This window comes from Syzygium oleosum, unplaced genomic scaffold (assembly GCF_021117445.2).
Source record: "Syzygium oleosum isolate NSW1041296 unplaced genomic scaffold, Sole_v2.1 Sole_v2.18, whole genome shotgun sequence".
Lineage (NCBI taxonomy): Eukaryota > Viridiplantae > Streptophyta > Magnoliopsida > Myrtales > Myrtaceae > Syzygium > Syzygium oleosum.
The window spans coordinates 4,971,756-4,984,016 of NW_026607502.1; the positions used below are offsets into that span (position 1 = coordinate 4,971,756).

Genomic DNA, 12,261 nt, shown 5'->3' on the forward strand with positions numbered 1-12,261 from the left:
TCCTCGTTCTTTCCCCATTTGCGTTTTCCCCCTTTTCGGGCAAGAACCAAACCGGTAAATCTGCGTTCTGGCAGTACACCGATTGGATCCACAGTACAGTTCCTGTCCGGGGATCTTCCTACTCTGCCCACAGTTTCTAGACTGGAAGCAGAGCATTCCCCACCAATGGTAAAGAAAACCGTCGACCACGCCCCTCATTTTCCCCATTGATTTCTTCCTCCTCAGAGTCTCCATCTCAGCACCCGCGAAGAAAGACCCTGCTCTGGTTCGGTCCCACCTCTTTGAACACGCCATAACCATCATCCGACCAATGCAATTTGGCCATCTGGGTGCTCGCTCGTCGACCCAGTTCCTCAAATATAACGACCCATCAGATCCCGACATACCCAGTTCCCTTCTCTTTCGTGTGTTCTTGATTCTCGGGTGGCGTGGCGGAGGGTCTTGAAGGGTTTAGGGGTGCCTCTGTTTTCTTGGAGAGTTTTGGCATCTTGGTCGTGCGGAAGTGATGGGGGAGGAGATTGAGAAGAAGAAGAAGAAGAAGGCGACGAAGGGTCGGGGTAATCGATGGAGCAATGGCGCAATCGGTGCTCTCATCGTCGTCTTGCTCGCCGTGGGAATAAGTTGGGCGGCTGCTCCGAAGATCAATTTGTTTTCGCGCATTAACAGCAAGCCTTGTCCTTGTGCCAAGGTACTGGTTTTTGCATTATTCTTGTTCGATCTCGTGCGCATTTCAGTATTTAAGGAGGAAACCATTTACCATTTCTGATTTTTGGGGCTGTTAGTGAATGGGCTTGCCTTTGCGTTTTTGGTATCCCATTGTTGAAGGGTTTTAGTTCCTCATCATTTCTTTTGCATGTGGGTTTTGCCATGTTTTCTCGCTGAGGCATATCTCGTAGAGGCGGGTACCACATAGCCATAGAGTCAGAGTAGCTCAAAATGATCGAATTGGGGTATTCTGTTGGAGGGTGATCCCTCATTTTCTCTGTTTCGGCGAGAGTGTGCGATGCTCTACGCATGGATGTGGATTAAAACATTTGCAGTTTCTTCAGCTGTTCTGCTTTGTGAATTTTGCAGGATGAGCATAAGTATAAAGGGATGGTGGAGGATTGTTGTTGCGAATATGAGACTGTAGACCATCTCAATGAGGAAGTGTTGCATCCCCTGCTCCAGGATCTGGTCAAGACCCCATTCTTTCGATACTTCAAGGTCTGGTGACAGTATCACTTTGGGATTGTTTATTTGCTGATTCAAAATCGGTTTTGTTATTGCATTATTAAAGGAAGTGAAGTGATCAAGAAGTCATCTTAGCAGTATATACCCATTTCTTTTTCTTTTAGTTTCCATGCTGTACTTGGCCTGTTGTTCACTCTCTCAAGATGCCAAGAATGTGCTAAATGATAACTATGAGAAAGCAAATAGAAAATAAGTACTCTTACGGTAGGTGTCATCCAAGCAACTGCTTTTAAGGTCGCATTATCCATGTGGCAGTATAATTTAACAACGGTGACCTGCACTGTTGTATGCTATGGATCGTGGTTCCCGAATGGAAACTGGATGCACCACTTACTGAGAATGTGGTGTCTTAACGATAGGCATGCTTTTTCGGTCATTGTGGTTGTGGTATGGATTGAGGCATTTGTTTGAGTCATTCACTGCGTAATATAAGAATGTACTAGTTCTCTTTTGGACTTACGTAGTTTGGAATTACAAAGGAAGGCGAACATTAACTACTATTAGTCCAATAAAATAATACCATGATGCATCTAAGTTATTTGTTATGGTTTTGAAAATCTAAATTGGGTTAAAATTGTGTAGGAAGTCGTTTTTGAATAAGTTAATGACGCTACATATATCTTAATGTCTTTTAATTTCATGAGTATGTGGTGTGGTCAATTGGACAAATCAATTTTAGCAAAACTGAGGTAAGAGTATCTGAATTTGGAGTAATGAGCTTATATCACAGTCAGTGTGGATACATCGCCATCCCAGTAACACTGATTCTGGCATCAAGTTCAATGGGCTCACTAGGAGAGATTGCTGAGAAATTTCTACCTGCTTGACTTCAGATGTTGTACATCACATTTTGTGAGGCCATTTCTATTTTGTTACTAGCTCTATATTACGGCTGATTAATGCAAAATCATGTTTTTAATTGTCATTCCATCATTCCACTCACAGTTCAGCTGAGCCATGGGGAGCAATGGTAAGTCATCCACTGAGAGCCAGAGATATTACTGAGCATTCTCTTGGAAACAGTCCTCATATTTTCACTTGTGTCCTCAATCTTAATGGCATGAAGATTCTTTTGTAGATGCAGTATATTCTTTATATGTGTCAACATGTCCATTTCTGTGAGCAAAAGCTGTCTTTTGCAAATTTGAATGTTGCCTAGTGATGCTGTCAGATATGTAGAGTCATATACGGCCAGTTCACGTGGATATGGGAATGTATTGTGAGAGTATTTTGTATAATTCATTCCATCAAATAAATACCAGAGAAAAGCATCACCAAATAGCTTTATTCTTTGGGTGGTTCTGATTCTTACTGTGTTTCTGTTTCTGAGTCTATAAATATAATTTTGTAGGTCAAGTTGTGGTGTGACTGCCCCTTTTGGCCAGATGATGGCATGTGTCGTTTGCGGGATTGTAGTGTTTGTGAATGCCCGGAGAGTGAATTCCCAGAATCATTTAAACGTCCATCCAATCCTATCCTTCCATCTCATGATCTCATGTGTCAAGAAGGAAAACCTGAAGCTGCTGTGGATCGTACTTTGGATAGAAATGCTTTTAGAGGCTGGTCAGAAACAGACAATCCATGGACAAATGATGATGAAACTGATAATGGTATGTAATGTGTCTATGTTCCTTTTTTCACATCCTCTGAAGGGGCGTGATCTCTGAGCGAGCATGCGCATGTGTAAAAGGCCCGAATCTGATTTTCTATTTTGAACCGTTCCTGCTATTAAAATTGATTTTGGCTGGGAAGTGCTTGTTCGAACTATAAATTATGCTTGCTTATGGAATTCATTTAACTGTTGTTTGTTTGGAGTCGGCATTTGGCATCCATGTGGATTTATGTACTGTTGTTTTCCTTTTGCAGCTGAAATGACGTATGTGAATCTCCAACTCAATCCTGAACGCTACACTGGTTATACCGGCCCATCTGCCAGAAGAATTTGGGATGCTGTTTATGCAGAAAACTGTCCCAAATGTGACTTTCTCTCTCTCTCTCTCTCTCTCTCTCTCTGCATGGTGGTGGTTGCTTATGTGCTAGCATGCAAGAGTAGCTGCACTTTATGCATTAGAGAATAAGATCATAGAAGGAATTTGCATGTGAAGTTACTCAGAAGTTTCATCTTGTACCTTACGAATTGTCTTTCTAGAAAGTACTTTTTTTTTAAATTTAAGTTTCTCCAGTGAAATAACCAATTATATTTGCCGTGGGCCTTCCCGATTTGATTTCTTGCTACAGTGAAAATAATGTATGTTTAATTTTCAATTTGTTTCACAGATCCATCTGAAGAGTTGTGCCAAGAGGAACGAATATTGTACAAGTTGATATCTGGTCTTCACTCTTCCATTTCAGTTCACATTGCTGCAGATTTTCTTCTTGATGAAACCAAAAACGTGGTAAGTCTTGCTCTATATAATCTAGGTCAATCCTTTTGGTTTCTGATGACTCTTCTACGTTTTCTTTTTCAGATTCTTGCTACTTTCTTTTACTGTAGGATGAAGTTAGCCATCCTTTATGCATCATTGTGCTTTCTCAAGTTAACAAGAACTCACTATGCTTTAAGTACCTGACTATCATTTTATTTCCTTTTTATATTATTCCAGTGGGGCCAAAATCTCAAGTTGCTGCATGATCGTGTGTTGAGATACCCAGATCGTGTCAGAAACTTGTACTTCACTTTTCTCTTTGTTCTCCGTGCTGTCACAAAGGTGAGTCAAGAAATTTGTTTTCATTTTGAAGAACCATATTATTAGTCAATGTTCGGTCATCCTATCCAGGAAAAGCTCTCCAATCTGACCATGACATATCTGTGGTGATTGAGTGTTGATTTTAGGCGGCAGATTATTTGGAACAAGCGTCATATGATACAGGCAATCCTAATGAGGATTTGAAGACGCATTCCTTGATGAGACAGCTCCTGTATAATTCCAAACTTCAAGCTGCTTGCCCAATCCCATTTGATGAAGCAAAGCTGTGGAAAGGCCAAAACGGACCTGAACTGAAGCAGAAAATTCAGAACCAATTCAGAAATATCAGGTTCTATACCTTTTCTTTAAATTGAATTAAAGTGACCAATCAGAGAGGGGTAGCACAAAGATCTCAAGAACACTTGCATCTCATTCTTTTCTGATCTCTTTCTTATTTTTGTGACCTCCATTTTCTGTTAGCCAGGAAAGTAGTCATTCCAGATTTCTGATGTTGAGTTTATGTTTTCCTTGTCTTATTAGTAGTGTAATCATCTGGGACACTAACATTCTTTTAATGGAATTGCAGTGCGCTCATGGACTGTGTAGGATGTGAAAAGTGTCGGTTGTGGGGAAAACTTCAAGTTCTTGGGCTTGGAACTGCATTGAAGATTCTTTTCTCTGTTGATGGTCAGGAAAACTTGCGTCAGACGGTGAGCATCTTCTCCTTGAAATGACCTTCAATCTCCTTTTTAAGATGCTTCACGGTGCCTTTTTGGCATTCCCATTTAAAACATCAATTGGGAAACCAAGAATAGTCAATAGATGACAATAGTTTTCTCAGTTTACTATTGAATGATTCCAATTTTCTCTGTTTTGTCAATTTGAATGATTCGAATTGATGGGCCAATTTGGAACATAACAGGAAAACTTCAAGTAAAGCATCTCTTATTTCTTATAGAAGTAGGCAATCAATGTCATACAAATAGTCGATCTGCTCCATAGTACGGTTCGCATTTATGTGTGATATATATAGATCTAAGTTTATTCCGCCTAGTTATTCGATGAGAATGAGATTGTTCATTGATGTCACACTTACACGACTCTCAACCAATCATAATGCAACTGAGATTAATCATTTAGATGTCAATTGGAATGTAATTTGTTGATGCTCTTCTTGTTTCTCCTTTGTCTTCAGCTGGAGCTGCAACGGAATGAAGTAATTGCTTTGATGAATCTGCTCAACCGACTCTCCGAATCTGTCAAATTGGTTCACGGAACAGGATCCTCGGCCGAAAAGATTGGACTTACTTCTGAACAGAAAGCGGCAGGTTGCCCGTTCCACAAGATGTGGGCATCCTTGAAGATAACCTAGTTAATCACATGTAGTCTAAGAACATTTAGGTAAATGGTACCAAATAACATATGAAATCTTGAGTTGTGCAACAGGAAATTGACCCTTTGGGTTTCGAAGCCGGTGTCCCACAGAGATACACTTCATAGACAGAGATTTGAAATCAATAGAAGGAACCAAGAAAGAGGGGAAGCTTGTATTAGGTTTTGCTTTTGAGCTTATGCATCGAATGATGCATGTATATGTGACGCTGTACGTTTTCGGTTCACTGGTGCAAGAAACTTCTCTTGGTTCTATGGTCGCGTGACTGTAACTAATGTGCACATTTTCTCTTTTCTTTCACACAATTTGATTTTTGCAGTTGGACTGACTCGGTAATGGGGATAATCTAGTTAAAGTTTTCTCTATTGGCTCAACTAACTTTAACAGATGACACTATTCCATCTCTTTTCCACAGGCAAAAACGTAAGAACAAGGACCAAAAAATGCTTCAGTCCTCTTTTCTCTGTATCAATTAGAGCTTACATGCTGTGTTAATAAACCGTATAGAGACCCTGAGAATTTTCAATTCTACAATGCATCAGTTGCAACTTCATGTACCTGCAAACATTAGCCACAGGGTTTGTTCTTATCAGGGCATAGTGTGAAATTGCTCTTCTGCTCCTCGAGGGCCATCCATTTTGATCTTCAGTGCCGAATCATCGGCTCTTTTCTCTCCAATGGAGGTGTGTCCGAAATGTTTGCAATCGAGTAAATAGTTCCACCAACTAATTGTCGGATTCAATTGAAAGAAAATGGAAATATTTTGTTTGAGCTGGATCTTTTGTCGACATTTTATGGAGAATAGTTCGTTATGAACACACATTAGAGACCTATGAGTCAATTGGCGAGATAGTATCACCCTAATAAAAAAGAACTGGCTTTTTGTTAACGGCCGGGTAAACATATCTTTTTCTATGATGAATGGATAATATCCAGAAACTACACATTGAGTAAAATCATTACCATTGATATAGATACTTGCAACATAAGAGGGGAATATTTGGTCACAAGAGAAGCAGAAGTGACCTAGACTACTTCAGAAATGGAATTGGTTTGTTTATAAAATGAAGCTCTCTCTCCCTCTCTCTCTCTGATATGCAGCGTTCGCCGGTCATAATCGCCAGGCCGCCTCCTTCGGTCGAACATCCATCTTAGTCTTAGAAGTCTCATGGCAAGTATATGTACTGACATGGTTTCTTCCTTCGATTGTGAAATTGTATCTTGGTGGCATGATGCCCGTTAATTGTTTCGCGTTTAAAGACTCCAATCAAGTACCTACACTCGATATTCGTTCATATCATATAAACATCTTCTTGAAATTGAGACATGCGGGTATCGATGGCGAAAACTGAGAAAAATTAAAGGACGGAAGAAAAATCTCAATTTCAGAAGGGCAGGGATCAAACTGCAAATACAGAGAGGCTTTGGGTACCACTTAATGGAATCTCCTTGTGCTGAAACAGGACTACTTCGGACATAGATATGTCGTTTGTAATACTACAAACTGTCAAACTTCATAGTTATGTGATACTACCCTATCAAAATGGAAAGATGGCATCCGGTAAACTCTATTCTGTTACCCGTGAAACTACACATTGGTGTTTGGCGTCGAATCATATGGCGATCTCTACACCTAACGAGATTTCCTCACCCGTTTTGAGGGCCGTGTAGGTTCTTTCCTTGCATCCTCCGGAGGTTTTAGATCAATGTATGGCTGCAACAACAACCGCAGTATGGTGAGACGAAGGAAAAGATAGAAAATCAGAGATATGCGGTAAATTTAGAGATTTTACAACCAATATCGTTAGGGATGCAGATTTCATAAGCACGGACCACTCAGATTTGCATATGAGGGTCAGTGCCCAGTTCTCACGAGTTAAATCACACTGTAAGGTCAACTATGTTCAAGCTTTGATCTGGAAAATCACTTGGGCGGCGGCGATGAGCGACGCTTGTGATCTAGGATCAAGAAGATACATGAAGGATCTGGTCTTCAGGTTGATGACTTGAAATAAAATGTTTTTCTTGATGCGAAGCATTGGTTGACTGGTCGTCAATGCTTATGCTTAGCGAAGTAGTTCATACTAGCAAAGAAGGTATTTTGAAAAGTGAGGTATCCATTAAATATATGATGTACATTCATACTCATATTATTGGGTTTACACATTGGTAAAATTGCATTTCCGTGGTTTAATCTTCCAAATTTTTTGGCTTACCAGAACAAAAAAATAGAGACTAATCGATGCAATCATATGGTGACCAAACAGTTACTGATGAACCCAGTACAAGACACTTCAGCTCAACCCATCAGAATCAATAAAGTTAGACAACAAGCATATTCTCAAATATAGCCCTTGTTGTGATTCTTTATGCCATCTTTTACATATCCAATTACGTCATCACCAATGTTCAATGAGGTTACATGCAGTACAGATTATTTAGCACACCGCTGTCGCCATCCGTAGTGGTAATGATGGCTGTTATCAAGGTTGTGCAATGGCTTTTACGGCATAATTACCACATTCTAATTTCAAGCTTTGAACCAACGACAACGCCAAGAATTGTAACGCACAGACTTCTGTTTTTATCTACCTAGGTATCTATGGACAAACATGCGGTGATGCGAAAAAGTGCATATTTACTAACCTCATCCCATTTCCTCTGGAGATCCAAGAGTTCTTGACAATATGATAGGCATTCTGCATGGTAGGCTGCCGCTAACTCCTTTATCAAGACTTTTCTTTTGATGATGCCTATCACTGCAATTAGACATTGAAAATGACCAGGCAGATCAGTACTTCAAGTCGTCATGCCTGATATAAAAAGGACTAAAAAATATAACCTTCAAGAGGAAAAAGAGCTTGAGAACAAGATAAGGTAAAATTTTCAGTTCCAACATGTTATGAGTCTCCTTCTTGTATTGAATGTACTGAATTTCTCAGTAAGATTGCAACAAAGAGGAAGCAACTCATGAAAATGAAGCAAAAGATCTTAAAGAGAGCTCATTTTCAAGTAAGACATACACTCTCTTTTTCTTTTTGTCTTTTTTTCTGACACAAAACTTTGAGGACACAAGGAAGCATGCGATAGCATACAAAGATCATCACTAAACCAACAGTGAACATAGATTCAATGCATCTAAATCCTTGAAAAAGTCTGCCTATCCAAGAGTACAACGTTTTACAACAGTCATTTCTAAATGTATATACAGAAGAATCTGCCCTCAATAGCTCTTTTCTCCCTTCCTTTCCATATTCAAGTGATTGATGGTGACAATGTAAAGTGTGAATCAAAACTCTAGAGGCTACATCCCAGTCTTAACCTTCAACTGCCAGGAAAATAATCTCTATTATTTTATGGAAGGACCAATCCCTAATTTCAGAGGCACACTCAGATTTACGATACTTGAAGAAACGTCAGCCAACTGATCCTGGTATTATAATCCAACAAAAAACTGCGCATGTAGACTAAATAAGGATCTGTGAGCTACCACAAGTTTGATGGCATCCTCTTGGCAACAAAGTTAGCTTCAGCATGTCTTCCATCAGCCACAAGAGCAGTTCTCAGTTCTCCACAGCAATCCAGATTTTGGAAGCTTTCTCTCTCCACCAATTCATAAAATAAAGTAAATGCCTGAGACAATTGCCTCTTTTCACAGAGGCCTTTCATAACTATGCTGCACATGTTAATATCTATTCTTGAATCTTTCCTCAGCCCATACAGCAACAATTCACCTGCTTCTACAACTTTTCCTTTCTGGCAAAGGAAGCTGGTTAATTCTTCTATTGCAATCACATAACCATTCTGGTAGAGCAGATTGACTAATTCAAATGCTTTACGTCCTAGTCCACGACTAAAAAGTAGCCTCACAGTTTGCGTTGATAGATTGATATTTTGTCTAACATGCTTCTCCAACATCACTTTTACCAAGCTGGCTGACTCATGAGCACACTCTTTTTTTAGAAGTACCGTAAGTATCGCGTGGAAAGTAGATGACCTGGGATGATGCGAACTTCTGAGCATCTTCTCTAGAATCTTGTGGGCAAGAAGAGGATTATCCTTGCTTAAAAGACCATCTATCAAGGACAAGTAGGTCTCATGATCTGGAACAAAATCTCTCCTTAACATCAACACTAATAGATCATATCCAGCTTCAAAAGTACCTTCTCTACAGTGCCCCATGATTAAAGTCTTGTAAGAAGGAGGGTCTTGCATACCTCTTTTCATTAACTGCCTGAACACTTCCTCAGCTTTGTTAGTTTTACCGCTTTTACATAGATATACAAACATTGGATGATATGCTGCAACTAGAGGGACACACCCAGCATCACTTACCAAAATCTGCTTTTCTGACAACTCATTGAAGAGTACCTCTGCCCTCTCAAATTCACCTTTTTGACACAAAGAGCGGATCAAGACACTGTAAGAAGCTGAATCTGGTGAAACCTGTAGTTCTGACATCTTTTCAAAGACATTTAGTGCTTCATTCAGATTTCCTGAGTTGCAATGTGAGTGCATCAATGTGTTGAATGTACATGTATCGGGGATAAATACCCTGTCCCCCTTCCCCACTGTCCCCTCCAATATCTCTTTAATCTTATCAAGCTTCTGTGCTTCACAAAGCCCTTTAATAAGCGTGTTGTAAGTAATCTTATTTGGTTTCAGACCTCCATTAACCATCTCTTCTATTATAGCTAATGCATCATCCATTTCCCCTTTCATACAATATCCTCTAATCAAAGTCGTGTAGGTAACAACATTAGGTTTCAAGTCCACACTCTTTGTTCTCATACCCTTTACCACATTTTTTGCAATATTGACTTTCCCAGCCCTACACAACCCATCAACCAAGGTATTATAGGTAATCACATCTGGTTCACAGTTAAATTGCGACATCTCCTTGAAAAAATGAAACCCCTCATCAACCATAGAGTTCATACAGAATCCCCTAATCAAAATATTGTATGTGTATGTATCAGGTGTAACACCATAAGTATTAAGCATTTCGTCATAAACATGCTTTACCATATTGGTTCGACCCCTTTTAAGCAAAACAGAGAAGAGATTGTTAAACGTAACCACTGATGGTGATATCCCAATCTCTTTCATCATCTCGAAAAGCTTAAGAGATTCCTGAAACAATCCAGCTTTACCATAGCTTCTAATTAAGCTGTTGAAGTATCTGTCTTCGAGCTTAACTGCTCCATTAGACATTCTCTCAATCGAAAACAAGAAATTACGCGCTGCATTGAGATTTCTACAACGGCCTAACATTTCCAGCATAAAAAAGTATGACTGATGATCATGGACAAAACCCATTTTGCCTTGTATCCATTTAAAGAACAGGAGTGCTCTTGCTGGACTCTTGATGAGCTGAAGAGTTCTAAGAACGTTGGTTTTGGATAGAGAAGCAGCAAGAGGTGATAGAGAAGATTCAAGTTTGTCCGACCACTTGCTTCTATTGATGAGTTGTGACATTGCATGAGCTTTTCTAGTTTTAACTCTCTTCGACGATTTGTCTGGCAGCTCAACATTCTTTTCTTCCGATTGTACCGAGCAGTAGTACCTGAGATACGATAACGACACAAAGCCAGGAATACGATCGGAAGATGGCTTCTCAAAAACTGCTAGTCCTTGACGTGAAACTGGAAAATAGGCCATCATGATGAACTTGATCCTTGATTCTATACAGTAAATAGTTCCATAGCATCTACAAATTTTTTTATACCCACTATCAGATTACGATATATACTCACAAAAGCACTCCAATTGAGCCACCAAATTCGAGAAAAAAAGTAAAAATCACATTGCCAGAATCTCATGAGCTAGCCAGAGTTGGTTTCTAATCATCATGAGTGGAAGAATTCATGCAATGAGCGAGCCCCGCCATTCACCGGAAACCATGAGTCACGCAATGGATCAGCGAAAGGACAGATTGCTTTCACGACCGAGCAATTACCAACATATTCCTCACTACTCAACCTCACGCATCACCAATGAAAGAGGAAATAAGGAAACGGAAGAACGATGCAACATCTACAGGACAAGCACGTCCGCAACCACTTTCGGATCACCCCTAAAAAATTGCTCCCACTAGCGGCTGAAGAAAAACCAAGATCTGGGCTTTCCGAGAACCCCAGATGGATAGCACCAAAAGAACAAGAAAAGGAGCAAACGAAGCGCACAAAAGCAGCGAACACTTGGCAATCCAACAGAACTTGCACAAACTAAAAACACCCAGAAGGAGAAACTGAATCCAACACACTGAAATCAGAACAAGAACAACGAGAGAGAGAGAGAGAGAGAGAGAGAGAGAGAGAGAGAGAGAGAGAGAGAGACTTCGGCTCGGATCGAGTTACTTCGGCTCGGATCGAAAGCCGGCGGCGGCGGCGGCGGCGGCGGCGGCGGAGGATCGGCAGTAGTTGAGGAAGGCTGGAGGGTGGCGGACGGACGAGGGGGCTCCGACGGAGGTTTCTGCCGCTCCACCATCCAGGGTTGTGATTTCGCGACCGTAGAGCAACGCAAGTCAGCAGCTTTCCGACTCTCTCTCTCTCTCTCTTCCTCTCAACGCTCAGCGCCGACAACCCCCCACACAATACGGTTGGTGCAACCCAGTCGAGGGTTTACCAGAACCGCTCCGTCGGCCGGAGACCGCCGGCGATCCGGGTCGCCGGATGCGCCGTTCTCAGGCGATCCTGTCGTCGAAGTGCAAGAAGAAGAAGAAGAAGAAGGGACGGAAGAAACTAACTCGAAACCCCAAGCCCAAGGAAGAGGAACGCTACAACACTCCCTTGTTTTGTTTGTTTTTGTTTTTTCTTTTTATGAATTTAATTTTCTTACCCATAAAGAAATTGCTCTATTGTTTTCATTGGAAAACCTTAGGCTTTTTTTTTTTTTTTTTGTATCGGGTCTTGTTAACGCGTGGCCCGATTTGTTAATAATACTTCT

General features: G+C 40.6%; 2 protein-coding genes across 2 annotated transcripts; one reads left to right on the plus strand and one right to left on the minus strand.

The window, feature by feature from the left end:
- LOC115662058 (endoplasmic reticulum oxidoreductin-1-like) lies at nt 1-5,584 on the plus strand. Its single transcript, XM_030584228.2, has 9 exons — nt 1-688; nt 1,075-1,206; nt 2,585-2,843; nt 3,100-3,210; nt 3,511-3,629; nt 3,837-3,941; nt 4,067-4,269; nt 4,507-4,630; nt 5,116-5,584. The coding sequence occupies exons 1-9, from the start codon at nt 506-508 to the stop codon at nt 5,290-5,292; spliced, it is 1,413 nt and encodes a 470-aa protein (XP_030440088.1). The 5' UTR covers nt 1-505; the 3' UTR covers nt 5,293-5,584.
- Nucleotides 5,585-6,671: 1,087 nt separating this feature from the next.
- Nucleotides 6,672-11,802, minus strand: LOC115662057 (pentatricopeptide repeat-containing protein At1g02060, chloroplastic). The gene is made up of 4 exons (XM_056319815.1): nt 11,673-11,802; nt 8,804-10,997; nt 7,960-8,072; nt 6,672-7,027 (listed from the first exon to the last, which is right to left on the minus strand). The coding sequence occupies exons 1-3, from the start codon at nt 11,800-11,802 to the stop codon at nt 7,961-7,963; spliced, it is 2,436 nt and encodes an 811-aa protein (XP_056175790.1). The 3' UTR covers nt 6,672-7,027; nt 7,960.
- Between the last annotated feature and the right edge of the window lie 459 nt (nt 11,803-12,261).